The 27252-nt window shown below is 49.0% G+C and overlaps 2 protein-coding genes across 6 annotated transcripts; one reads left to right on the top strand and one right to left on the bottom strand.

The window, feature by feature from the left end:
• Positions 1 to 239: 239 nt before the first annotated feature.
• Positions 240 to 2392, bottom strand: TIGD5 (tigger transposable element derived 5). Its single transcript, XM_057406659.1, has one exon. The coding sequence runs from the start codon at positions 2390 to 2392 to the stop codon at positions 1337 to 1339; it is 1056 nt and encodes a 351-aa protein (XP_057262642.1). The 3' UTR covers positions 240 to 1336.
• Positions 2393 to 4423: 2031 nt separating this feature from the next.
• Positions 4424 to 26816, top strand: EEF1D (eukaryotic translation elongation factor 1 delta). Of its 5 annotated transcripts, none has more exons than XM_057406688.1 (9): positions 4424 to 4447; positions 13957 to 14080; positions 15803 to 15874; positions 20776 to 20844; positions 22484 to 22580; positions 22887 to 22990; positions 23879 to 24127; positions 24938 to 25132; positions 26715 to 26816. In XM_057406688.1, the coding sequence occupies exons 2-9, from the start codon at positions 13961 to 13963 to the stop codon at positions 26751 to 26753; spliced, it is 945 nt and encodes a 314-aa protein (XP_057262671.1). In that variant the 5' UTR covers positions 4424 to 4447; positions 13957 to 13960; the 3' UTR covers positions 26754 to 26816. The 5 variants fall into 5 exon arrangements, with proteins under 5 accessions (XP_057262671.1, XP_057262669.1, XP_057262667.1 ...); XM_057406686.1 differs by lacking the exon at positions 4424 to 4447 and adding an exon at positions 10580 to 11842; XM_057406684.1 differs by lacking the exon at positions 4424 to 4447 and adding an exon at positions 10602 to 11842 and having other exon boundaries at positions 20779 to 20844.
• Positions 26817 to 27252: the final 436 nt, after the last annotated feature.

The raw sequence follows: 27252 nt of genomic DNA, 5'->3' as shown, positions 1-27252 counted from the left end.
CCCTGGCAGTGTTCAAGGCCAGGTTGGACACAGGGGCTTGGAGGAAGCTGCTCTAGTGGAAGGTGTCCCTGCCCGTGGCAGGGGGTTGGAACTGGATGAGGTTTAAGCTCCCTTCAACTATTCCACAGTTCAATGTCCTCACCTCCCAGAGCTGGCTGAACGCAGGACACAAGCACATGGAGGTCCCCTTTGTGCCACCCCCGTGGCTCCATGTGTCTTAACACACAACAGCACCAAAGTGGGAATAAAAATCCATTTAATTGTCATAATCTCTCAAATTCTGAGACAAAGACCCAACAAGCAGAAGCACCCACCCCACTGCTGCCACAGGGCATGGCAGCACTGATGGGTTATGGGTGGTTGCATTCCTCCTGTCAATAATTAGGCTGAGCAGGCCCCAAATTCACCTAAATTAGATCAAGAGCTGCTAAATTCACATCTGATGCCTCCAGTATGTCAAGGCAATGCTGGGAATCCCCCTGCTCCCACCTCAACTCATGAGGAACATCTCCCTTGTACCATGAGATGTCTCTTTCAGCCTCAACCACCCCACAAACCCAGTGATGAGGCACCTGAGCCTGCATCCCCAGAGCTTTCAGCTTCATGAGGATGCTCTGGTGATGTTTCAGCAGGTCTTTGTGGTGCTCCCGGGCTGGGATGGGAATGATGGAGGTGACCTTCTCTGGGAAACCGCAGCTTCTCAGGTACTACTCAAGTGTCCTTATCCCCAATGCAGTGCATGAAGAAAGTTGTCTCAAACCAGCCCCAAACCACCCCAGCTTAACAGCACTCTGTTCTGGCAGTGGGAAGAGCATCACCTGCCTCTTCCAGATCAGAACATTGGCCTTCCAGCACCCCAGGAGTGGTCCCTGTCCATCTGGATGTGCCCACCTCAGCCAAGATACAGGCAATTACTTAGTGCAACATCCCCCATCATCCTGGCTCCTCACATTCCTCCTTCACCCCTTCTCCCCATGGAACTGGGAAGACTGGGCAGTGCTGGGGACATCCACCCCCTTTTAGTAGTGCCACTGACCAGGGGGCCACCACTGCTTAGTCCCAGAGCACCTCCTCAATGTTCTTTAGTGAGGAATAACCCTCAAAGACACAACACACGGAGGAGTTGTTGCACAACCCACCCATCAGCCCTAAATTGTATCCCCCACCCTTAGCTGTGGTAGCCCAGGGGCATTCAGACCTCCTGGGCCCCATGATGGACGGGTGAGGAGCGCTGGTAGGTCCACCCTGGGACAACCAGGGTGTCCCCAGCCCCGTTGTCCCCCCTGCCCCAAGTGGGGTGGTGGTTGGTAGCCAAGAAGTCCTGGCTCACCCTGCCTTAGGAATCGGGGCTGCTGCCATGGTGGAGTCGCTGGACCATACTGATGAGGGAACGGAGCTGCACCAGCTTCAGTGGCCCCACTTGTCGGGGGTCCTGACCCTCCAGCCAGCGCAGTGCTGTCTCCAGGCCTTTGATGGCTTCTCGAGCTGTGGGCAACAAGGTGTCTCCTCCTTTGCCACCCCTTCTGCCACCTCCATCAGCTGCCTCCTCATCCTCATCCTCCTCTTCCCCATAACCCCCAGGACCTTCCTCCTCAGCGTCCTCTTCCCCATTGTCCTCCTCCGTACCCGGGGCTGCATCATCCAAGTGCAACCAGTCAGCCACCTCCTCAGGAGCCAAACGCTTGTAGGCCAATGCAGCCAGATGGGTCAAGTCACTAAAGACTTTGCTGTCCCCACCACCGTCCTCCCCATGTGAGGGGTCTCCACGCCCTTCCTCTCCAGGCTGGGGCTCAAAGGCAGCGCGGAGCCCCAGCAACCAGCACTTCTCAATGGAGCCAGGAGGGATGAGATCCCAGGAGAGCCCGGCCAAGTACAACATGTCCTTGAGGAGGAAAGACCTCACGAAGTCCATGGGCCCACCCGAGCCACCAGCAGCACAGGAGACAGCCAAGCGCAGCAGCTCCCGCTTGTAGAGCTGCTTGAAGGCCAGCACCACCCCCTGCTCCAGTGGCGCCGGGATACGGCCTCCCGCTCCGGCTGAGCTGCTCCCAGCAGGACCTTTGGAGAGGAAAAGAGCACGGATGGAGCCGTCGGGTGTCTGCAACGGGGGTGATTCCTCAGGGTCTGTCCTAGAGGAGGGTGAGGTGGAGCTGAGCAGCAGCACAGCCTTCTGCTGCAGGCAGCTCCGGCGCAGGTAGCGTTTGACACCCGGCACGAAGTCCTCGAAGAACCAAGCGCGGAGCAGCGCCGGTCCCAGCCTGGCTTCGGGGCCGTAGCGGTAACAAGCAGGGAATTTCTCCTGGTTGTGATGCCGGAGACTGGGGGGGTTACGGGGGGCTGCCTGGGCCCATTGCTGCCGGTGAGTGCGGCCTCCCTCGCAGGGTTCCCTCATTGCCCCCTTTGGGCCCTCCCTAATGGGGTTTTTGGGGGGTCTTTTACTTCTGTCACCTCCCTGGGGTGGGAGGTGTTGGGAGCTCCTCGTGGTCTGTGGGGTCCTTTGCGGCTCAGGGGCCGGGAGAAGGGCTTGTTGGGATCTCTTTCTCCTTTTACAGCTTTTCGAGTGGAGGTTGTGGTCATCTCACTGCTATATTTGAGGTGCCTTCCTGCTCGCGGGTCTCTAAAGGAGGATTTGGGGGGCACTTCTTAGCGATGCGGTGGGAAGGGGTAATTCGGGGGTGATCCCCTTATATATGGGAGTATCTTTTCCTGTTACAGCCCCAGGGAAGGGAGGTTGTGGGGTTCCCCCATTGTCAGTGTGGTCCTTTCCCCTTTACAGCCTTGGGAACATGAGCGGAAGTCCCCCCAAAGCCTCTTTGCCCATATCTGTGGTGTACATCTTCCTGAAGCCCTAAGGGAGAGGGCTGAGGGTGCCCTTGGTCTTTGGGTTTACTGTTCCACACTCAGATACCCAGGGAATAGTGGGGTGACACATTCCTTATTCCCCTCCAACCTCTTAATTCCTTTTCTTCTAATAGGTCTGGGAAGGGGGTTGTGGGGACCACCCCTGTTCCCTGTGGGGTCTCTTTTTCCCCTCACACCCAAGAAAAGAGGATCTGGGGGCCTCTCATTACTGGAGAGATCCCTTTTCCCTTCCCAAGCTTAGGGAAGGGGGCTTGTAGGGTTCTCCCTGTTCTTGAGGGTCACTTCCCTTTCATTACAGGCTCTAGATAGGAGCATCCTGTTACCAGTGTAAGGACAGGATGGGCTGATGCTGGAAGGCTCCCTAAACCTGTGTCCGCTTCCATGGATTACAGGGAGAGATGTGCCCTCTTTGGGATTTTATCCCTGCTACATGAAGCCTCTTTCAAGCTTGGGGTGGGTGTCGGTGTGGTTCTTGGCTTCACCCCTGGAGTCCTGAGGGGAGAGGCTCAGGGTGCCCTTGGTCTTTGGGTTTACTTCTCCCCACTCACATTCCCAGGGGATAGTGGGGTGACCTCATAATCTTAGTTTCCTTTCCTCTTAATAGGTCTGGGAAGGAGATTGTGGGAGATCACACCATTCCCTGTTTGGAGGACCCCTATTCCCTATGGGGTCTTTTCTCATACCCCAAGAAAGGAGGATGTGGAGGCCGTTATTACCTGGGAGATCCCTTTTCTCTTCCCACCCATAGGAAAGGGGAATTGTAGGGTTCTCCCTCTTCCTGGGGGTCTTTTGCAGGCTCTGCTGGATGAGCTGATGCTGGAGGTCTCCCTAAACCTGTGCCCCTTCCCATAGACTATGTGGGGGCACGTTCTCTCTTTTAGGGGGCTGCCTCTGCTACATGAATCCTCTTTCAAGCCTGGGGGGTGGCAGTTTGGTTCTTCCTCTACTAAGGAGGGGAGCTTAGGGGACCCCTGTCTCCAGCAGCTCTGGGTGCCTTTGGGGGCTGCTCTTCTCCCCATCCCTCATCTCACCAAGAGCTTTTTTTGTTGAGTCACCTGCAAAGGGAAACTCACAAGGAAACTGTCATCTGGCAGCTGCTCCAACTGGAGCAGTGGCCTCATCCAGCCCTGCCCTTGCTCTGTAGGTGCTCTGCTCCCTCCCCTTTCCCTCTGTCCATGTGCAGCTATTCCCAACCCCTCTGTAACCTTGGCAGTGCCTCCAGCAGCTTGTCCTGCTCCTTCTGGTTCTTGTTTCAGCGACAGCTCACTCAGGAGGTTTCCCTTTCAGGGCTATATTTGGGGTATGGGCAGAGCCAAATGCTTCTGCAGAGGCTGCTGATATGCTCTCTGGGGGGGTTGTGAGGGATTACAGCAGTAGCTAAAGTTGCTGAGGCTGCCACAGTGACATTCCTCCCCTCTAGGAATCTGTATGGATTTGTTCTTTCGTGTCCGCATCATTGGAATTGAGTTGAGTCTGATGTTCACAACCCTTTTGTGTTCAGGATGAAGGAGAAAGAACATCCCTTGGCTGTAGAGCTGTAATTCTTTCCTTTTCTAGGTGGGCCTCTTTCTGCCTGACCTTGCAGGTAATGCCTTTTTTCTCTTCACCTAAGCAGTTTTCCACTACTTTACCTCATGAAGATGACTTTCCTGCCTTTTCCTACTGCTGATTTCCCATGTCCTTCATTCTCTTTTCATTATCCATCAGCAGCATTTGTTTCTTGGAGCCAAGAGTCGTGTTCTTAGGTGGTCAAGGTTGGGAATTGTTGTTTCCCTGGCTGAAGGTTAGCGTGGAGCTTTGCACAACAGCAAGGATGATGGTGGGCCCTCTCCTGACTGTGTCCCACTGCTCATGAATTAGGAGAGAGCCACTTTAGCGACTTAAACCGTCAGAAGAGCAGTGCAACTCAACCCTTAATGTTTCATTTTGCTTTTAACTCCCTGTGTTGACTCAGTATGAGTATTGAGGGGCTGGAATTGCCCCCTTCAGCTGCAAGAGGCCATCATCAGACCCCTCTGGTGTGGAACCAGCTTTGGTTCTTTGAACTCTGAATCACCAAAAGCAGGAGGTGGGGCAGGGTGGATGCTGGCCTTGTCTTTGCTGTGGAACAGGTAGGTGTGGGGCAGCTGTGTCTAACTGGTTCCTGAATGCCCATCTGAAATGGCTCCTGCTTTTCTGCAGTGGAAGTTTTGGGAAGAGGAGAGCCGTTTCACTAGGATGTGGGTAACACATCTTGGATGTGGTGTAGCCAGTGTGTCAGTCTGAGGTTGTAGAAGGGACCAGGCTGATGCTTGTTACCTTCCTGCTCCTCTCTGTGCCATCAAATGGTCCTTTTCTGGGTTTTATGGCATTTCTTTTTATGGCTGGTGCTGGGGTGAGTAGTCAGGAGCTGCTGGTGTCATATTTGAGAGGACAAGAGCACTAAATAGATAACCATGGTCAACATCAGCAGTGCCAGGGCATGGAAGCAGATACACAGATGGAGGATTGGGGTAGAATCTCCTGTGGTGAGAACCCATCTGTTCTGGGGGAAGTTGTTTGGACATACAGAAACCAGGACTGAACTTCGGGGCTGCATCTGGGGGGATGTTTTGGGGGTCAGACCACAGCAAGCTGTCCTGTGTCTTCATCCAGAGTGTCCCAGTGCCACCTAATCCCCATTTTTGATATCTTCTCTGAGGAGGGGAGTTTGAACCATGGCTGTAATCTTTGTTATGGCTTGCAGAAAATATCCCTCCAAAAATCAGTGAGGAATGGGATTAACTCTTGTCTCAAGAGCCTTTCCAAGGCTGTCAGGAGCATCTTAAACCGCATCCAAGTTCTGTTATCCCTGGGATTGCTGCTTGCTAACTGTGTTGCTGCCTGACTTGCTCCCTTTTGGGAGCAGATGCATCAGCCTCATGAGAGGAACATTTAATTTCTAGGGCAAGAGCTGATAGAATTCAGCTTTTGGGGGGGCTGTGGCAGACATATTTATCACCAGACTCCCCCCAGAACCCCGTATTTATAGACCTCTTAATTAGGGAGAAATACAACTTTCCTGTGGTTAAAAGGGAAAAAGTGGTTTTCATTAAACCAACAAATGGAGTTGGCTTTTGGCTCCAACTTTGGGTAATGTGTTACTTGCTTTTATTTTACTGATCCTTTAAATAAGGGGCTAATGCCTCCCCATAGCTGGAGTCCAAAGATTCTTTTGGATTTAGAGACCTTTTCACTGCCTATTTTTAACTTCCTGCATTTCCCTGCAGTGCTGGAAGTATCACTGATTTGTTCTGGCTTGAAATACCCAGGGCATGGTGACAGGACACCACAAACCCTAAGCACTGAAGCAATAGCTAAGATTAAAAGGATTTCAGGGGTTTGTAGCCCTCTTTAACAGCCCGTTAGTTGCTTATTTGGCATTGATAAAGACTAATAACAGCATTTCCCTTTCCAGTGGCTTCGTGCTCTGTAAAACACCAGATACTTGCCTGCACTGCCCTGGCTATGCAGGAGCCACTCTCTGGTGTATGCAGTAAGAGCCCTTATGCTTTTCTACCCATAGATTTGTGTTTCTTAAACACTTCTAATGAAGCTTCTGCCTATGTCTCAAAGTGTTAATATATCTTTGTGCTTAAAAAAAAAGTGAACTGAATGGAAAACTGCTTCTGAAGAATGATTGTAGGCAGCAGATGGATGAGGTTTGAGTGTTACTGTTTGTGTCACTTTAAGTGCAGGCTGATGGATCCCGAATTCAGCTCTAGTTCCTTTGCTCTGATTTTTGCCAGTGGAGAGCGTTGGTAAAACTAATTCATATCCTTTTACTTGTAAAACTTTGTTTGAGGAGGTGAAGCAGTTGAGAACATGAGGTGGAAAGTGTTGAAACAACCACACAGGCTGTGGTTTGGTGCTGTGGTAAATCTTTGCTGCTTTAAACTAGATTGAGCAGTGACGTCGTGCAGGCACTGAGTCCAAATCAGTTTAAGTTTCATTCAGACCCTCTGAAGAGGTGGAGCAAGTCCAGAGGAGGCCATGAGGATGATCAGGGGTCTGGAGCACTTCCCATATGGAGCCAGGCTGAGAACATTGGGGCTGTTCAGCCTGGAGAAGAGAAGCTGCGTGGAGACCTCAGAGCAGCTTCCAGTGTCTGGAGGGGGCTACAGGGATGCTGGAGAGGGACTCTTCATCAGGGACTGCAGTGATAGGACAAGGGGTGATGGGTTCAAAGTGAAACAGGGGAAGTTCAGGTTGGAGATAAGGAAGAAGTTCTTTACTGTGAGGGTGGTGAGGCACTGGAACAGGTTGCCCAAGGAAGCTGTGGCTGCCCCATCCCTGGCAGTGCTCAAGGCCAGATTGGGCATGGGTTTGGAGCACCCTGCTCTAGTGGAAGGTGTCCCTGCCTGTGGCAGGGGGTTGGAGCTGGATGAGTTTTAAGGCCCCTTCCAGCAAAAACTATTGCAGGATTCTATGATTGTGAGCTCACTTCTTGTCTGAAGTAAACTCCTGTTGTGGAAGAACTGGTAGTGCTTTGCTCTGCTGTTAATGGCTTACAGCTCATCAGGCTTCCTGCATCAGCTCAGGTGATGATTTGTGTGATTAAAATCCTTGCACATGCCTTTTCCCAGCTTCCTCTGGGAAACCTTATGAACACAGAGTAGAAATGACGTTTTTTTTTCATCTTTTTAATGCTTATGAACTGTACTTCATTGAGAATCTGGTCTTTATTACAACTTAACCTCGGGTTTTAAGGTCCTAAAGGTTTCCTTAAGAATAGAAAACAAATAGATGCCATAAATACGTTGGACTCGTTGGAAAAAGGTTTTCTGTTTCTGGTAAATTCCCTTTATGAAGGGTTTTTTCCTGGTAAGAATCTGTATATAAATAACACCTGAATTCCTGTGAGCAGTTTTAATGGGAGGGGCGGGGGAGTTTTTGGGATCCCTTTGGCTTTGGGGGTTTGTGTTACTCTGTTGCTAAAATACCCTTTTTATGTGTGACTTTGAACGAGTGACATGAGAAGCTGTCTCTGATGAGGCTTTGTAAGTTTAGCCTCACAGGTGTAACTCTGTGTGAGCCTTAAATGCTTCCACAAGCTTCCACATGTTGTATTGCTGCTTTTCCTGAAGGTACTAGGCTTGCTTATGCTGCTGGTATTTTATGTCTTCTCTCATTCATAGTATGTTGTACAGGTTGATAACTACTGGTAGAAACAGCTACAATGATGTGAATTCATTCTTTGACATGATAATTGTTGTATCTTCAGACTTCTTTAAGGTATTGACACTGGGGGGACCTGAGCTCCACTTTTGCACATGAGAGGTTGGGACCTTCTCTGGCTGGTTCCCTGTCATGATCCTTTGGGATAGATGTTAGTGCCTTAAAATGGAAACTAAGTGGTTGTCTGTGGTGTTGGGTCACAAAGAGAACTTGGTTCTGGGGAATGAACCAGCTTTTAGTTGGATTGAGTGTGTTATATATGTGGGGAATTAACTGTATGGTGCGTTTGGCTGGTGTCACTCTGTCCTCTCTCATGAGCTGCTGCAACTTTAGATGTGAAACTTGCTCTAACTTTATCCTTTTCTTTAATGCTCTCATAGGAGCTGAAAAAGTAAGTACTCTTGAGCTGCTGTGTGGGTTTTATACTGTTAAAGGAAATACTGATCCATGCATTTTAGTGGGTCTTGGTCAAATGGGCAATGAAATGCTGATGGGAAGTGAAATATTGACAGGTTGGGACAGTTTGAGCTGTACTGAGTTGCATTTGGGTTTATTGTTGCACCCATAGGACTAGTTGAAGATGTCACCTGTGAGTATAGCACCCCCTGCATTGGGTTGATGAAGTATGCTTAATAAATCATCTCCTTGAAAGCTACAGACTGATTTTTCCCTTGGAATAACACAAAGGAATGTGAATGTGGAGCCAAGCAGAGCATATCAGGCTAATGTGGAAATCCAGTGTTCTGTTTAGGAACCCTAAGGAGCCTCAAAATCCACATGTATTGTCCAACCTGTGCACCTTCAGGTGTGCTTTTGCTTTTCCCATGGATTTGGTGCTGTTTCAGACCATGTGCACTGCAAAGCAGGACCTTAGTGCACAAGACTTTGCATTTACATCATTTAACCCTTTTCCAAGTCTTCCAGTGACTGAAATACAGGCATTTCTCCAACAAACCTTGATGTTACCTCTTAATAATCCCATTTAACTTGATATCTCCCATAAAGATTATATTTGAAGAGGGATGCTCTTTGCTACTTAATATAAAAGGTGTAGCAGCAAAGCTTATCCTGATGAGCAAACCCAAGTTACTACTTGCTTGTAGCCTTGCTCCTACTTTACAATGCGTGTGCTCCCAGCTGGTGCTGATGCTAACAAGTGGACGAATGTTCACTGCAATACTGCTTTGTTTCTAGTTGTCTGTAGTAAGAAGTGGTTTATTGCTCTATAACTGGTGTAAAAATGCAGGTGGGGTGTGAAACAACATAAAGGCTTTAAAATAAGCCTCAATTTTAGCTACTTTTAAAGGTTTTGAGCTGTTTCACTGTGCTATCAGCAGCTGGTGGAGGAGCAGTCCCACAACTCCAGTAAGAAAATAATCTACTTTTGTTTCTAGTGCTTCCTATCATTGAAATATAGTATTAAATTCCTTTATTTTAAACGATATGAACTAAAATTTAAAATACAAAGAGGCTAAAGTGTAAGTTTATTGTTTTTACTAGGTTTTCAAGCCTTGGACTTGAGGCTTGTCAAATTTTCCAGGAATGATTGGACCTCTAAAGCCATCAGGTGAAATCTGGAGGATATTTCAGCTGTAGGTGACTTTGATTTGTCACAGCTAAACTTGAAGCTGTCAGAAACTAAAGAGAACTGGCTTGGAGGTACTGGATTTCAGCCTTTTTATGCAGTAACTCTTGGGATCTGACCATGTAGTGCTTGGTAAAGAGACCTTTACCTCGTTACTTACTAGATACATGAGCACTACTCCGAGTTCTGTACTTGGAAAGACAATTCCTATTCCATTTCCAGCAATCTACACATTAACTGTTTGATTATCTCTTACCATTTGTAGTAACATATGACCAGGGCAGAAAACACAAATCAGATGCAGTGGTTTTCATTTCAGTGAGATCTTTTTGATAAACTAAGCAAATCAGGAGATCTCTAGCTCTTGATCACCTTTAATAACCAGAAACTGGGGTTTTACATCAAAAAGGAGTGATAGTTTTTCAGTCAACTCCACCTGCTGGTTTTCGTAGCAGCAGAGCACAGTGAGATGTATGAAGCCTCTAAAGATACTCAAGGACTGGGGCATCTTTCTCTAGATGTCTTCACAAAACAGTAGTTTGGGATACATAACAAGTACTTAAGGAGTAATCCACCAAGTTGGAAGAATCTGTTAGACATTAACCAGGGATTTCACCCCAAAATCATCATTTTTTCCGTGTCAGTTGTCTTCAGAAGTGAAATTTGAAGTGTTTTCAGCCAGTGCCTTTATTTTTAAATCATAATATGCAGAATATTTGTCAGAACAGCAGAAATATACGGTTATTTTGATTCAGAAACTGTCTGAGGCAGTTTAGGTTCTTTAGAACACAGGCAAACCAGAACTAAATTGCTCTTTAACCATGAATAACAAGTGTGATGGCTTTTAACACTCTTTTATTACTTAAATCACTGAAGTCTGCTGCATGCCCTTGCTTTATTCACTTTTGCTGCCACTACATTGTTGTGCTTATCTTTTAACGCTGCCACTCTTTGGAAGATGAGGACAAGGAAACCTCCCTGCCCAGTAGAGAAAGTGTGGGTAGACAAGCACAAGTACGATGAAGCAGAGAGACTGCACTATGAAAGAGAAGCCATGTTAGCTGCTGCGGCTCCAGAGGAGTTCCAGGAGGTAGAGGCTGTCAATGGAGTCTGCAATGAGGACTCTGTTGATGGTGAATTCAAAGGAGACTTGAAGAAAACCAGGAATGGAAAGAAACAAAGGAAAAGGAAGCGTTCTCCCAAACCCAAGAACGTGGCCTCCAAGTTAGACTCTGTTCTGGCTGGCTTGTTAGCTGACCATGTGTGGTTTGAGAAACCTTTCTATGATCGTGCTGAGGGCGTGTACAGGAAGAAACTAGCAGATGGGCAGAGCCAGGAAGCACCTGAGACTGAACTAACTGCTGAGCAGTCCCCTGGCCAAGCTATTCCTAAGCCAAGGATGCTTTCAGTAGCCCTGTCCTGCTCCCATGGGAGTCTGTCTGCATGTCACCACGTTGTACAGGGGGTCTGGATCAACAAGTTTGACTTTGATAAGGCTGAGAAGGTGTTCCTTGAGAAATCCCAGTTCTTTGTGCCTCCAAATGTCCTAACCATCCCACCTGTGTGGTCAAACGGTGGCAGTGTTGGGATGAGAACACCAGATGAGGGCTATGGTACAGCCCTGCCTACTCCTGCTACCCCAGGCTTGGCTCCAGACATCGCTGCTGTTTCTGCTCCTTCCTTTGATACCAGTTTGTCCGACTCTGAACACCAGACAGTAAATGGCAAGCCCCAGCTTTCAAGCCTGCAGGCTCTCATGTCAGAGGTGTGGTTGGAGAAACCTCTGTATGATGATGCTGAGAAGAGCTTCTACGAGAGCATGTTTGATGGGCACCCGTCGGGCAGAGGCCGACAACAGCAACACTCGTGCCCCAGAGTGTCAAAGAACCACTATGAGGACAAGAAGAACCACAATGGAAAGCAAACAGACACCAGCAAACACATGGAGACGGCCACCAACACTCTGCTTCCCAGTGATGCTGAGCAACCTCCACCTACCACCTTCTTCCTGCACGAGGACAGTGAGACTGTGTGGCTCAGTAAGCCAACATATGACCGTGCTGAGGCACGCTTCTATGCAGCCGAGGCTCTGCGAATGTCAAGGACAGGAGAAACTCCATTGGGAATGCAGGAATCAACAGTGGGAGAACCCTCCCAGCCAGCTGCTTGTGATTCGAGCCTACCTGCTCCAGAAATGAAGTAGGAGAAGTTTGTTCTGGGGTAACATTCACACACGCAAACCTCCTGGGGCAGGATTGAGCCGAAGGAGTTCTCGTGTGTAGAAGATGGTCCTTTGTGTCTGCAGAACCCAAGGACCTGTTTGGGGCAGGGTAACTGGGGGGGAACCTCCTTCAAGGAACCCCCTTCTCCTAAACACTGGTGACTAAAGGTGTGGTGCCAGAGGTTAAGGGGTTTAAAGTGATGGCTGGCAAGCTGAGGTTTGACCCTCTCTTTACATGGGGGGAACCCGGGGCCATGTCTCTTCATTCCTGTTACATACAGAAGGCCATTAAAGTGGGAAGTTGGAGTAATTCATGGTTTAAACAGTGTTGCTGAGATGACAGAAGATGCAGTGCTTCATTTTTGAGTTTAAGAGGTTAAAATAGCAGCTGTTTGCTGTTGTATTTGTGTTAAATGCCACAAGATCCTTTAGGGAAGCAGTTTACCCCCAACTCTCTTGCAGAGCACATGGTCATTTAGCTCCATGAGAGAGGTATCTACATTTGAGTATCACTGTGAGTATACAGCTCAAAGAAGGCTTGGGAATGACAGTGAAATACTATTTATGACATCAGATTGGTGGGAGCATGTGCTGCGTTTGGTGGGTTAGACTTTTCAGGCTGGAATGTGCTGTTTGTTTTGGGATGGGACTAACTGGATTTATTGGAAGGGTTTTACAGTCTATACATCAAGTGCTACTGGTGAGTTACACATAAGCTTTAGGTGAGCCTTTCACCCTCTCCTATGTAGGATAATGTTCTCTTTCTGTTCAAGGCCAGGTTGGATGGGGCTTGGAGCAACCTGCTGTAGTGAAAGGTATCCCTGCCCATGGCAGGGGGTTGGAACTGGATGAGCTTTAAGGTCCCTTCCAACACAAACCATACCATAATTCTCTATTAGGTACTAGTCGGCAGCTCAAGCAGGGTCTTGGAGGTTTGAGCTCTGAGAATGACATCAGTGTAGAGGAGATGTACGGTGTGGTGGCCTCTGGTCCCTTCTGGATGGGTAGGTGAGGAAAGTGCTTGTTCTGCAGAAGACTCACCTGTTGGCTTCTGTGGAAGTCTTCTTCGGAAGAGTTATGGGCTTTTGAGGTTTGAAACTAGTTGCTCTCTCTGTGTTGTATGGTGGAACCTGGTTGTGGTGCTCCATCCCTGCTCTCCCCACCTCCCCAAACTGATGTTGACTCTGTAGCTAGCTTGAATCATCCCTGACTTGAAATAAGAGCATTCTTCCTCTTGCAAGGCCTCCATCATTCCCCTTCCAGACCAGAAATGAAACCATCTTTGGAAGCTGCTGCCCTGAGGGAACACACTACCATTCCACAGCAGTGTTAAGGTGGTTTATGCTGTTCCAAGTGACAGGCATCTGCCCCTTGCAAGTGTTACATTGCCGCTGATTTTAACTTACAGAAGGCTGCAGCAGCTTCCAAAGGGGCAGGTGTGTCATTGTGAATCCTGTATGTAGCTGGATTCCAGGAGGCTGATCCTCATGGATGTCAGGCTTGGCTGTTCCTTACAGAAGGATTAGGTGGTGGTACACCTAGTGAAGCATGGCATGACTAGGTAGAGACGTGTAGTAGCTTAAAACAGCTCCTGGTTGGTGTTTGTGAGTGGTTATGTCTGGATTTGCCTGTCACAGAACACCCTCTTGTTGACACATGCTGTTTGGAGCTGTGTATCCTTCAGCCTTTGGTTTCACTGTGATCAGGCATCTTAAAAGCATTTGATTCTCATACACAAGACATCTTAGCAGCAGAGTCCCCACGTGCTCCATTCTACGTGTAGAATGATGTAGGAAATCAAGCTCCAAAAGCTTTTTCTTGTGGGAGAAGGCACAGACCAGCTGATTTAGTCCTCCCTTGGTGGTGTGTCACTAAATGCAGGTCAGGCAGATGGGTGGAAGATTACTGCTCTGCTTTCATAACAAGATCCTATTGACTTAGAGCTTTCTGCTGGAGGGGGAAGCACCGAGCAGAGAGCTGCAGGCAGAGCTTTATGGGGAAAGGAAGCACTCTTCTGACAAGCTCATTGCAAGCTGCCACCCTCCTGTACTTCCAGAAACTCACTTTGGGCTTTTTCTTTCGCTTTCTGCAGCAAAATGGCAGTGGACTACTTTCTGCATGAGAAGATCTGGTTTGACAAGTACAAATACGATGATGCTGAGAGAAGATACTATGAGCAGATGAACGGGCCACTTGGCAGCTCCTCACACCAGCAGGTAATGCTTGTTCTTAGATGGGGTTTAACAGTGCTGGAGCTCTGAGAGCCAGCACAGAGCAAGTGAAAGGACATGATCCACCTGGGTGTGGACTTTTGAATTAATTCCACTCTTGGTGCTGTTCTTTCCAAGGGTGAGTCTTCTCTGGAGCTCTTTAAGCCTCAGTTATGCCCCTTTTGTCTTCTAAGAGGCTATCTTCTGTGGTCTCTGAAGTATTTCTCCTGTACAACGAGTGTATTGGGAGATCAGACACCCTTGTAACAGAAGAACCAGTTACAGGTTGCAGCAGTTGATCTGTTCATGCTGCTGATGCTGTCTGGGATCTGGGAGTACAGTTCGAGCTGTGTTCCTTTGGACTGGGCTGCGTAAAGAATGGGCCTGTCCCCATTCAGCCATGGAAGAAGGACTTCTGCTGCTACATTGGAGCAGCTGAGCTTTATATCCCTTGGCAAGGGATACCCGACATAGTGCTTGAAGAGAGCTACCATAGCTCTTTAGAGACCAGGAATTAGGTTCTTCTCTGTGCTGTACCCTCTGAATTACTCAGTGCGCTCCTGCAGTAGACTCCAGCACAGTACTGGTGAGCAGAGGGGAGCTGGTGGAGGGGAATCATGGTGCTGCTGGAGTGATTCAAGCTTAAATGTTAGCCTGAAATGATGCCTCTTTAAAGGTGCGGTTCTATCATAACCTCTTCCTGCTGTGTAAAGAGCTGTTCACTGCTTATGCCTTTATCTAGAAGCTGCTTAGAGTTTTAAATGGCTTGCAAGTGGTTTAGGGGAAGCTTTTTGCTTAAGTAGGAGCTGCTAGGCACACTCTTGTCTATTCCTGCTGCCCATTGCTGGTATAGTGGTGGCACAGCATGAAAATAAGAAGCTATAGGTGAACTCTTTAGGTAGGTGTTAAAGTGTGAACCTCTGCAGTGCTCTTAGAACACTTAGCTCCTTACATGGCATGACATAGTCTTCCAGTGATGTTCTGCCTGTGAGATATGAAGTGAAGGCTCTGGTGGAGATTCTGCAGCAGTTTATCAGCCACTTTCCTGCTAAGGAAAAAGATCCACACTCCTTAAAACCTTCCTGCAACCTGGAAGCAGAATCCACCTCGATGTGCCTCTGTTGCTCTTCTGTGGTGTATTTGGCAGGGGGTTTTGGGCAGTTCATGTCTCAGATCTTGCCTGTGGGGTTGTAGTCCAGGAGAGGCAATGAGTGAATGGATCATGGAAACTGAATTTGTGCTCTAGGAAGTGAATCTTCAAATCCAGGTCAAGGGATGGCAGCAGGAGTATGGAGGGAGGCACAACTTGTGCTGCTATGCTCTGGGTCATATCTTTCTGGAGAGAAGCCTTCAGTTAGAGCCATCACTTCTTGCCTGCATACAATGACAGGTAATACTATGAAAGCAGGCTGTTTAAGGATAGATCTCTTAGGAACACTGAAGTGATTCCAGCCCTCTGCCTGGCTCCCCAGCTGCCCAAAGCATTCAGGATGATATAAAGAACCTAAAACCTCTTGACTGGACGATCCTGTGGACACATGGCCTGATGTGACCAAGGATTGATTCAGAACCAGTCCTTCTTTCAGCTCATTTAGCAATACTCGCTGAGCCATTGGAAGGACCCCATCCCCTACTTTCTCCCCTTTTGATTTCTCATTTCCCTGTCCAGTTTTTGCTGTTTCCTCTCTTTCTTAAAAGCAATCTTGGTTCTTTCTGCACTGTTTGCAGGAGAACGGAGCCAGCACGATCCTCCGCGACATTGCCAGAGCCAGGGAGAATATCCAGAAATCACTGGCCGGAGTGAGTACCAAAGCTCTCACCACCTGGCTACCTGCAACCATATGGAGCTGTGGTGCATCTCACAGAGCTCTGCTGTGACCACTTCATAGATCATGTGGCTTCTTTTTGAATTTAGAAGGGGAAAGAGTTGAGGTGTGCAGTGCTACGTACCCACCAGCATAGCTTCATCCCATTAAGAACACTGTTCCTACTAGAGTGCATGCTGCTTACCTGCTTGCTAGCTTGCAGTGCTGCTTAAAACTAACTGCATTTGGGGTTAAATTACTCATTTCTATGCATTTCTTTTCATTGTATCCTGGTGGAATGTTCCCACAAGTCTTATCTAACAGGTGACAAGTGGCTGGTACAATAACCTTGCTGAGTAGCAAAGCACTGAGGTGCCAGCAGGAGTATGTGTGGCTCTCCTGGGCTGCCACCTTCTCTTTCCTGTTTTGCTTTCAGTTAGGGTATGTGCAAAGAAATGCTGTCTTCCATCTGCTGCATCTAAGGAGTACAGCTTGGCTACACACTCTAAGTCTGGACCATTCTGTAGAAGCTCAGTAACCTCCTTTCTGGAGGTGATTTTTGTGCTGATACCTACAGACAACACTTAACTTTTCAGTAGGAAGCTGAGATCTTAAGTTCATACTGCACTGGTTTTGTGGGTGAAGAAAACTCACAGAATACAGCCCGTGTGTCTTGATCTCTTACCTCTGTAGTGGGATACCTCCACATATCTTCCATCTGAGTTTATCAATCTTTTCATCTACATTGATTTGGCCTTGTAATTCCCTCTTGGGGTATTTAAGACCCTCAGTTTCTATTTGATCAGTACAAAACCAGGGAATTGAGACTTTCCCAAGGGGAATATTTCATATTCCTCTTTAAGACAACGCACTTGGGGTGAATACAAAAGACTTGGGTTAAATGCTTTCCCCATGGTGGTTTCACTACACCTGTAGAACCTGATATTGCAAAAGCAACTTCTACAACTGCTTATGTGAGTGATCAGAGATAGAGGTGCAGGAAGAGCAGGGAAATTTGATGGAAGGATTAAATTCAGTGACCTTGAATACAGCATGGGAATGAACAGGAAGTTGGGATATCTTAGTTATATTAAAACCAAACCATGTCAAGCAGGTAAATAGTTGTAAGGTTCCTAGTGCTGGTTTCTTACTTCAGCATCAGTATTTCAGCAAGCAGCTTAGGGGAGGTTTTCCTGAAGTGAATAATTTAAGTTTGTATCTGGAATACTGTGTTCGGTCTTCAAATAGAGACTGCCCACCCGTGTCAATGACTTTTAGCTTGGACTGGAGACAGTCTTGTGTTGATACATACAGACAGCACTGTTAAAACTCTTAGCTCCCCATGACCCAGCTTCAGTGTGTGCTTGAGCACAGAACCCCGCAATGTCCAAGGCTGCACCCCCAGAGCATGAGCAGCAGCTCAGGGATGGGATCCTGGCCCTCTGCTGTGTGAAGGGGAGACCTGAGAGCAGCTCCAGTGCCTGAAGGGGCTACAAGAAACCTGGAGAGGGGCTTTGGACAAGGGCCTGTAGGGACAGGCCAAGGGGAATGGCTTTAACCTGCCAGAGGGGAGACTGAGATGAGCTCTTAGGCAGAAGCTCTTCCCTGTGAGGGTGCTGAGGCGCTGGCACAGGGTGCCCAGAGAAGCTGTGGCTGCCCCATCCCTGGCAGTGTTCAAGGCCAGGTTGGACACAGGGGCTTGGAGCACCCTGCTTTAGTGGAAGGTGTCCCTGCCTGTGGCAGGGGATTGGAACTGGATGAGCTTTTGAGGTCCCTTCCATCCCAAACCATTCTATGATGTTATGACTTCAGTAAGGCAAATATGTGGGGAAATATACTTTTTCCTCACATATAGCCCCCCCCCATCCCAAACAGAGTGGAAGAACTCTGCACAGATCACGTTAAATGCCTTTGGAAAGACTTTTTCCAGCTGGATGAGGTTGCTTCTTCCTCCAGGTCCTGCCTTCTCGAGGAATAAAGCTGGATGATGTAGGGACAGGAGCATCACCCAGCAGCGCTGCTCCTCTGCCCTGAAGGCATATTCTCATCTTACAGAATGGTCTGTGGTTTGAGGAGTTACTTGCCCTGGCCTGTGCCTCCTGCTAAAGAGCTTCTCTGTTGTTGGAGACCTGCAAGTTGGGATCATGCAGGTCCTGTAACAAGGAATATATTTAACCTGTAGCTCCCATTCTGCTCCTGAAGTATGGAGTTGCTGGGATAAGCAGAGCACATGGAAACAGTGACCTGCTTCCTATTTTGTAATCGCATTTATTTGACCAGGTTTTACCCTGGCTTATACGGCACCTTTTCAGCTTTTCCACATATTTCCACACCTCTTCCCTGGAACCTGAAGCTGTAAATCCCTTTGTGCTCAGTGCGTGGGTTACAAAGGCTGAGCTGTTGAGAAACAAGTCTGAAACCTCAGCTTTTGTAGCTGGTGTTTCTGGAGGGTCATCATTGAACTTGGACAGTGGTGGCATAAAGCAGGGTTGACTTTAGAACATGCTTAAACTTTGGCTTTATGCTTCAGGAAGCCAAACTTAATACTGCGTGATCTACAGAGCAACAGTGAAGCCTGGTTTTATGGTCAGGATTCAGTCTTTCCTTCCACCTGAACATGCAGATGTAGCAGGTGAAGAGTTGGCTCTTACAGGATGGGAAGATGAGTGCCTTTCTCTTGCTGTAAAGTTCAAGCAGAGCTGGTTTCAGATCTGCTTCAGATAGTGATGTTCTTAAACTGTGTGAATGAGCATTAGGTTTAAGGTGATGTTTGTACCTCTCAAAGGAGGGTTTGAAGCTGTTATGCTGGAAACATTTGTTTGCACATCCCTTTCATCCTGTTTTGCATGTTCACCTCTGCTTTCAGCAGTCTCTAGCTGTTTTCCACTCCATCACTTTATAAAAAGCTGTTGACATGTTCAGTGCTGGTGTTGGTGGCATTGAAGCTGCAGGTGATGAGAAATCTCACAGCCTGGGGACCTGAGGCATGGACAGGATGGACTTGCTTGAGATGATGAGCAAGTCCAACACAGTGGGTGACCGAGTTTGCACTTCCTACACCCTCTCCGGAGAAGGGAACCAAAAGGATGTCACTGCTGTGGGAGTCTGAAGCTTTGTTATTCCCAAGCTTCCTCTTACAAAGCTTCCTTCATCCCCTGCCTGTGGCTTCAAACATGAAAAGCTCCTGGAAAGCCTCTTGCTAAAGTGTTTGCAGAGCACTTTCTGTGAGCAGGTCACACCACCTGCAGGCAACCAGCCAGGATCCACCCTGGGGGAAAACCCTCTTCTAGTTCAGCATCACTTCCCCACAGGTCAGCTTTGTCTGACCATGGTGAAACTTTCCATGCTTCCAGAGCTCAGATCAACCTGAAGGGAAGGTTGTCACTAAAGGAAAAGGGGTTTGATAGCTCCAGATACAACTTGTAGTGAGGGAAGTGCCAGTTTCCAGCTGTGTCTTCTGGTTGGGGCTGGCATACCAAGGGTAGAGCTCTTAGATGTAATTATCCAGATGAAGTTTCAGCTGATAGACAGAAATCTGTCTGGACAACTACAAGAGCTCTTCCTTTGCCATGTCAGGGAGCTCACAGAGCACTCAAGAGCTGTATAGAATCCCAGACTGCTTTGTGTTGCAAGGGACCTTAAAGCTCATCCAGTTCTGACCCCCTGCCATGGCAGGGACACCTTCCACTAGAGCAGGGTGCTCCAAGCCCCTGTGTCCAACCTGGCCTTGAACACTGCCAGGGATGGGGCAGCCACAGCTTCTCTGGGCACCCTGTGCCAGCGCCTCAGCACCCTCACAAGGAAGAGCTTCTACCTAAGAGCTCATCTCAGTCTCCCCTCTGGCAGGTTGAAGCCATTCCCCTTGGCCTGTCCCTCCATGCCTTGTCCCAAGCCCCTCTCCAGTTTTCCTGCAGCCCCTTTAGGCACTGGAGCTGCTCTCAGGTCCCCCCTTCAGGAGCCTTCTCTTCTCCAGGCTGCCCCAGCCCTTGCAGCACCTCCATGGCCTCCTCTGCACTCACTTAAGCAGGTCTGTGATGACAGAATAGCCAATTGCCAGGACAAGCAGAGAAATGCTGGAATACTTCAGCATGTGGCTTGAAAGCATGATTTAGGGCTTCAAACTGCCAGATATCTGTGGTGCTTTCTGCTACCTGATGAATGAGCTGCTTATGGAAAGGAGCCCAGCTGCATCTCTCTGCAGGTGACACAGGTCCTGTTGAGTCACAACAAGAAGTGCTTTTCCAAGGGCTGGGGATGGATGTGACTCCTGCCAGGAGTCACTTGTCAGTGTATTAACTTTAACCTTGGCCTGGGTGATGGAACTACAACAGCAAGAGGTCAGGCAATGGGTTCATCTGAGCTTGAATTTGAAGGGCTACCCTGGTGTGGGGAGCCCGTAGTGGTTTCCAGCCTCTGTTCTTGGTGGTGCATGCAAGGATGGAAGCCCACAGTGGCTTCTCATCAAGTTTTCAGTGCAGATCAGCGTTGTGTTGCTTTACTTCTCTGTAGGAGAGGTGCATTAGTGGTGATAGCGGGCTTAAGGCAGCTCTGCATGTGGTTCTGTGTCTGCCAGGCATTAGGTGTCATCTAAATGACAGGAGAACTGGCTGAGGCTGCACCTCTGGTGTTACAGATGCCTGAGACCATGCTTTAGACATCTCAGCCCAGCTCTGCCACCCAGCTGTGTGACCTTGAAGCTGGCAGAGCTCATAGATGGATGTCTCTGCAGGGTTTGGTTGCTGTGTAGCTGGTGTGAGGCTGCATCTCATTGCTTGATGACTTTCCCTGCATGTGGATCCGCTTCCTGCACTTGAGCTGCCTTTTCCAGCCTGAGTGAAACCCTTTTCTCTCTCCTGTGTTAAACCAATCATCCCCCAAACCTTTTGCCCTTTGCAGCAGAAGACAGTGCCTCGGAGCAAAGAAGCTCCTTCTGCCCGTCACAAGAGGCAGTCGGGCCGCTCAACTGTAAGTCCCTGTGCACGGATGGAGCTGTGGTGTGAGCTGAGAGGACATCGTAGGGCAAAGACAGCCCTACCTTGGAGAGATGGACCAAGTGCTCCTTCTTTACCATGAGAAGTGTTTGTCTTTGCCATGTGGTTGTTGCTGCTGTGTAACATGGGACGTGGAGGTCTTCCAGCTTGGTGTGAGGACTATAAAGGATGTGTTGGAGACCAAGTTGTTTCATGGTGCTTTTGACATCTGGCCCGTGCCCCTTTTTAAGCGGAGAAGGGTCTTTTTGGCCTTCCCAGTAGGAGCAGCTCATGCTATTCCATGTATCTCCCAGAGCCAGGCATCTTCCAGACCTGCTTTCCTTGTGCCACGTATTGCTCCTCTGAACCCCTGTATTTCCCTCTCCATTTTCAGTGAATACTGAAATCTTAATCGTAGAATCCCAGACTGCTTTGGGTTGGAAGGGACATCTTCCACTGGAGCAGGATGCTCCAAGAAGCCCCTGTGTCCAACCTGGCCTTGAACACTGCCAGGGATGGGGCAGCCACAGCTTCTCTGGGCACTCTGTGCCAGTGCTCAGCATCCTCACAGTAAAGAATTTCTTCCTTATCTCCAACCTGAATGTCTCATTTCAGTTTGAACCTGTTCCCCCTTGTCCTGTCACCACATGTTCTTGTCAAAAGTCCCTCTCCAGCATCCTTGTAGCCCCCTTCAGACACCGGAAGCTGCTCTGAGGTCTCCACGCACCTTCTCTTCTCCCGGCTGAACAGCCCCAATGTTCTCAGCCTGGCTCCATACAGGAGGTGCTCCAGCCCCTGAGCATCCTCGTGGCCTCCTCTGGCCTTGCTCCAACAGCTCCATGCCCTTCTGATGTTGGGGACACCAGAACTGCACCCAGTGCTGCAAGTGGGGTCTCACCAGAGCAGAGTAGAGGGGCAGGGTCACCTCCTGTGATCTGCTGGTCATGCTGTATCATGTCAGCTACAACCAAGACCCATGTTACAATTGCATGCAGGCTGCACTTGGAAGGAATATAAATGATTTTCTCTGTTTTACGCAATTCTAAATAACAAGGTGTGAAACCCTTCCCTTTTCCAATATGCCTTTATAGTTAAGGGCCTCCTTACACAAAAGCTTCCTTACTGTTAAACCAAATACTTCAAAGCTGGATCACTATAATTGCTCCCTCAGGATGTGTTAAAGTAGGTTTTGAGAAGACTTGAAAGGCTGGACTGGGGAAGTTAGGAGTAAAAGAATGTTGGGATCTCTTTCCTGTTTTCCCAGTGACTTGCTGGGTGATGTTACATGGGTCACCTCTGTACTTCATGCCTCAGTTTGTAAGAGGAGACCAGTTCCCAGTTCCCTCATTTAAGGGGCTTAGTGTGGAACTGTTTAGTGGCAGTCTGACCTGAGACTGCAAAGAATGACTTCATCCTTTGCTCATCAGTTCCAACTTCAATATCTTGAGATGCATTTCATGTTTCATCCTCTAGAGATAGTAAATTCTTTCTTATAAAGCCTTTAGAGGAAACATCCTTGTTCTATGATTAGCTCTCTAATTTGCTCCTTCCCTCAAGGCATAACTCTGCTTTGCTTCACTGAGCTCAGGAGTAGGTGAACAGATTGGTTTCATCTCTGTTTTTCCTTGTTGCAGGTGTCAAGCACATCCTCTTCTGGACCTTCTGGTGACCAAAATGATCTCCTCTCCAGAATTTCTCACCTGGAGGTAGAAAACCAAAACCTACGTAGTGGTAAGTAGAGCCTGCTGGCCCTGCTTCTGTGGGGTATATCCCTTGTCTGGGACATTGGCCTTATCTGTCACCAGGTGAGCACATCACAGAATCTGGTTTGGGTTGGAAGGGACCTTAAAGTTAATAGAGTTCCAGCCCCCTGCCAGTGTCTGGCTCAGAGCTTTGCAGGTTTCCCTTTGACTGGGGCAACCGGTGGTTTTTTAAAGCCCACTTTGAGCAGAAGCAAGTCTGTCCTGACTTGAGAGCTGGTGTAGAACCTACAAGATGAGCTTTGGTGTTTCTTCCCCCTGCCCCCTCTTCTGGCAGTTGTTTCAGACCTTCAGATGGCCATCTTCAAACTGGAAAGCCGCCTGAATGCTCTGGAGAAGTCCTCTACCTCCCACCAGCCCTCACCAGTTCCTCCAACCCAGGTGAGCCTCAGCAAAGCGCTGTTCATAGCATCATGGAATGGTTTGGGTTGGAAGGGACCTTAAAGCTCACCCAGCTCCAACCCCTGCCATGGACAGGGACACCTTCCACTAGAGCAGGGTGCTCCAAGCCCCTGTGTCCAACCTGGCCTTGAACACTGCCAGGGATGGGGCAGCCACAGCTTCTCAGGGCACCCTGTGCCAGCGCCTCAGCACCCTCACAGAGAAGAGCTTCTGCCTAAGAGCTCATCTCAGTCTCCCCTCTGGCAGGTTCAAGCCATTCCCCTTGGCCTGTCCCTACAGGCCCTTGTCCAAAGCCCCTCTCCAGGTTTCCTGCAGTCCCTTTAGGCATTGGAGCTGCTCTCAGGTCTCCCCTTCAGGAGCCTTCTCTTCTCCAGGCTGAACCAACCCAAATGTCCCCTCTAAGAATGTATTTAATTAAATTAAAGCTTTGTGAAAACTGAACATGTGGCATCAGTTTGGTCATTTCTTGTAGGTTGAAAGATGTGGTACTGGTGGTTTGCAGAATGTGTAGGCACACCCTCATGCTAGAACACACCTGGTCCCATTCTCAGCTGCCCATCCCACTGTTACGGTGTAGATACCTGAGCCCTTAGGAGGAGGATGAGCTCTTGGCTACGTGGTGGTTTTACTCCAGGAGTACAACTACAGCCATGCTGGGCCAGTTCAAAGGTCCATTTGGATGAATGGCCTGTTTTGATGGCCAATGGCTGATCCTTCACACAAATCACACAGTGTGGACTGTGTTTAGTGTTTTGAGCAGTGCCAGTTTCTGTTCCTGAGCTTCCCGTGAGTCTCTGATTCAACCTCAGCTTAACCTTCTCCCCTTTTTCCTTCCTGTAAACTTGAATGTGCATCACCCCACCAAAGAAGGTGGAACCATTCAGTGTTCCCTCCAAGAAAGTGGAGCTCCCTTCTGCTTCACCAGCAAAGAAACCAGAGCCAGCTGCTGCAGAGGAAGATGATGATAACGACATCGACCTCTTTGGGAGTGATGAGGAGGAGGAAGACCAAGAGGCTGCTAAAGTCCGGGAGGAGAGACTGCGGCAGTACGCCGAGAAGAAGGCCAAGAAACCAGGTCTTATTGCCAAGTCCTCAATCCTTCTGGATGTGAAACCAGTGAGTAACAGAAGCGGGGAAGCTCCTGCATGAGGTTGTAACTGTCTCTTCCACATGTGAGTAGACTGGTGAAGATGGGACCAGTGGATTTCCAAACCAAGGGTTGGAGTGAGGTGGGATATTGAAGCCTCTTCGCTGCTGCGTTGCACCATGACAAGTGTAGGCTCGTATCTGAGGTTCCCCTAACCAGGATTAGCCTTTTTCCCCTGAAGGTATTGGGTAATAAATGTCCTAAATATGGGAATCAGAATGGCTTGGGTTCCAGCCTCCTGCCATGGGCAGGGACACCTTCCACTAGAGCAGGGTGCTCCAAGCCCCTGTGTCCAACCTGGCCTTGAACACTGCCAGGGATGGGGCAGCCACAGCTTCTCTGGGCACCCTCTGCCAGCGCCTCAGCACCCTCACAGGGAAGAGCTTCTGCCTAAGAGCTCATCTCAGTCTCCCCTCTGGCAGGTTAAAGCCATTCCCCTTGGCCTGTCCCTAAAGAGCCTTGTCCAAGGCCCCTCTCCAGGGGTAATCACATCTTTGTCAAACTTACCATGGTAGAACAAGAGTTCTAAAGTGAGAAAGCAGTTGTGTTCCTGCAGGGAGAATCCGTCTTACATCTGTAGTAGTACCTGTAGGTAGAACTGAACACGCTCTGTGGCAAAGTCAGGTTTAGCTTCACTAACCAAGTTGTAGTGCAAAACTGTGGTCAAGAAAGAGCCACTTGGATCAGCTTGGAACCTACTTAGAGATGAGATGTTGAATCAGTCACTTGGCTGAGGATGATCTCTAGGAGAACCCTAATGTTCCTTTGTGTTTTTGCAGTGGGACGATGAGACTGACATGGCAAAGATGGAGGAGTGTGTCCGGTCCATCCACATGGACGGCTTGGTGTGGGGAGCCTCCAAACTGGTCCCAGTAGGTTATGGCATTAAGAAACTCCAAATCCAGTGTGTGGTGGAAGATGACAAAGTTGGAACAGACATCCTGGAGGAGGAGATCACCAAGTTTGAAGACTATGTAAGTCTTGGGGCAAGCTGGGTGATGTCTGACCCATGGGGTCATTTTTAACTAAGGTGGTTCTGCAGATATTGCATAACTTGGACTTTTTATGGAAAAAATCATGGAATTGATGGTCTCTCCCTGCCGAGACACTTCTAAGTATAGAATCATGGAATCAAATAGGTTGGGAAAGCCCTTTAAGCCCATCAGTCCAACCATTCCCCAGCACTGCCAAGGCCACCACTAACCCATGGCACTGAGGCCTCGTCCCCACGGTGTGTGAACACTTGCAGGGACGGTGACTGCAGCCCTGCCCTGGGCAGCCTGTTCCAATGCCTGAGCACCCTCTGGGGAAGGAATTGTTCCTCAGCTCCACCTAAACCTGCCCTGGTGCAGCTTGAGGCTGTTTCCTCTTGTCCCATCCCTTGTTCCTTGGGAGCAGAGCCCAGCCCCTCCTGGCTCCATCCTCCTCTCAGGCACTTGTAGGGAGTGATGAGGTCCCCCCGTGAGCCTTCTCTTCTCCAGACTGAACCCCCCAGGTCCCTCAGCCCTTCTCCATCACACTTGTGCTCCAGGCCCTGCACCAGCTCCGTTGCCCTTCTCTGGCCCTGGTCCAGCACCTCAATGTCTCTCTTGTAGTGAGGGGTCCAGCGCAGAACCCAGGATTCAAGGTGCAGCCTCACCAGTGCCCATCACAGGGGCACAGTCCCTGCCCTGGCCCTGCTGCCACACTGGTTCTGGTACAGACCAGGATGCTGATGGCTTCTTGGCTGCCTGGGCACAAGGTGCTCATGCTCAGCTCCATCAGTCAGCACCCCCAGGTCCTTTTCCCTGAGCAGTTTCCAGCCACTCTTCCCCAAACCAGGAGCATTCCATGAGGTTGTTGTGACTGAAGTGTAGCACTTTGCACATTGAACCTCATCCCACTGACCACAGCCCATGGATCCAGCATGGCCAGATCCCTCTGCAGCGCCTCCAGCAGATCAGCACTCCAACTGCCCAACAACAGCTGAGCCCTGAGGGACACCACTAGTGACCAGTCACCAACTGGAGCTGTCTCCATCCCCATCCTTCTCTCTGTGGAGATGATTTTAAGAGCTCCAGCTCTGTGCCAGTTGATGCACAGGCTCAGTACAACTTAGTCTCACTGTTAGTGACATGGCTTGGCAGTGGCCTTGTTATGTTAGTCCTGGTTGAACTTGATGATCTTAAAGGTCTTTTCCAGCCTGGTTGACTCTGTGTTGAGAGAGCACCATGGGTTTATTAATCTTTGCCTACTCTTCCTTATATTTAATCAGGAACTTTTGCTCTTTCATCTTCCTGTTCCCAGAAACTTAGTTCTTCACAGGCTGAGCCATCTAAAGACTCCTGCAATGACCAGCACAGCATCCTGTTGTGACTGGTGTCACCAAGAATATTCAAGTAACACCCCTTAAACATCTTACCACAGCTTGGAGCTGATGTAAGGGACCTGGGCTGTGCTTTTGACCTGATTGAGCATCACTTGTGCATGTTGTGAAGGAATCCCTTCTCCAAGAGCTTTATTAATGCCTGAAACCACGTTGGTGACCTCTAAGCTGCTGTTTTTGTTCCCTTTCAGGTGCAGAGTGTTGACATTGCTGCTTTCAACAAGATCTAGAAGAAGAAACTGTATCTACCCCCTCTGAAACTGTAACTAATAAAGATGGAGATTGGGAGTGCAGATTGGGGTGGTTTTCTCTGCCAAGTGCAGCTTCTCCAGAGGGATTTGTTGGGAAGCTTTGGGATATTTCCCTTTGTAACAGCCCTTAGGGGTTGAAATTAACATCGGAGTGGTAGCCTGTGCGGAGGGGGCTACCAAATTGGGATCCCCCTGCATCGGACTGAGTCAGCAGGGAAGGATCCAGGACTTGCTGTTTCAGGGCTGAATTTCCTCCCTCTTTTCCCCTTGTTGCTCTTTCTATCCTGCACAGTTGCTTCAGCTGATCATTGGGTTCAGGAGGAGCCCTGTGGAAAGGGGAGGTGCCATTTCTGGGCTCTCTCACTGTGCCAGAGGCCAGAGGCCAGGCTGGAGTCACACAGGGAGCAAACGGGAGGTGACAATGGCTCCAGTGCCGGTGTGCTACCTGGTGTGGCTGCTTTGGGCCTGGTTGGTGGCA

The sequence above is a fragment of the Pezoporus wallicus genome, unplaced genomic scaffold, assembly GCF_028554395.1.
Source record: "Pezoporus wallicus isolate ANWC-B61680 ecotype Strahan unplaced genomic scaffold, APGP_CSIRO_Pwel_v1 contig_13859, whole genome shotgun sequence".
Lineage (NCBI taxonomy): Eukaryota > Metazoa > Chordata > Aves > Psittaciformes > Psittacidae > Pezoporus > Pezoporus wallicus.
The sequence above is the reverse complement of the archived record's forward strand: the minus strand, read 5'-3'. Positions and strand labels throughout refer to the sequence as shown.

Bases quoted from the DNA above. Each gene is read 5' to 3' on its own strand.
- TIGD5 (XM_057406659.1), bottom strand. From the start codon at position 2,392: ATGAGGGAACCCTGCGAGGGAGGCCGCACTCACCGGCAGCAATGGGCC.
- EEF1D (XM_057406686.1), top strand. From the start codon at position 10,602: ATGAGGACAAGGAAACCTCCCTGCCCAGTAGAGAAAGTGTGGGTAGAC. The intron at 22,581-22,886 runs GTAAGTAGAGCC...CTCTTCTGGCAG, and splicing joins AAACCAAAACCTACGTAGTG to TTGTTTCAGACCTTCAGATG. The intron at 24,128-24,937 runs GTGAGTAACAGA...GTGTTTTTGCAG, and splicing joins TCCTTCTGGATGTGAAACCA to TGGGACGATGAGACTGACAT.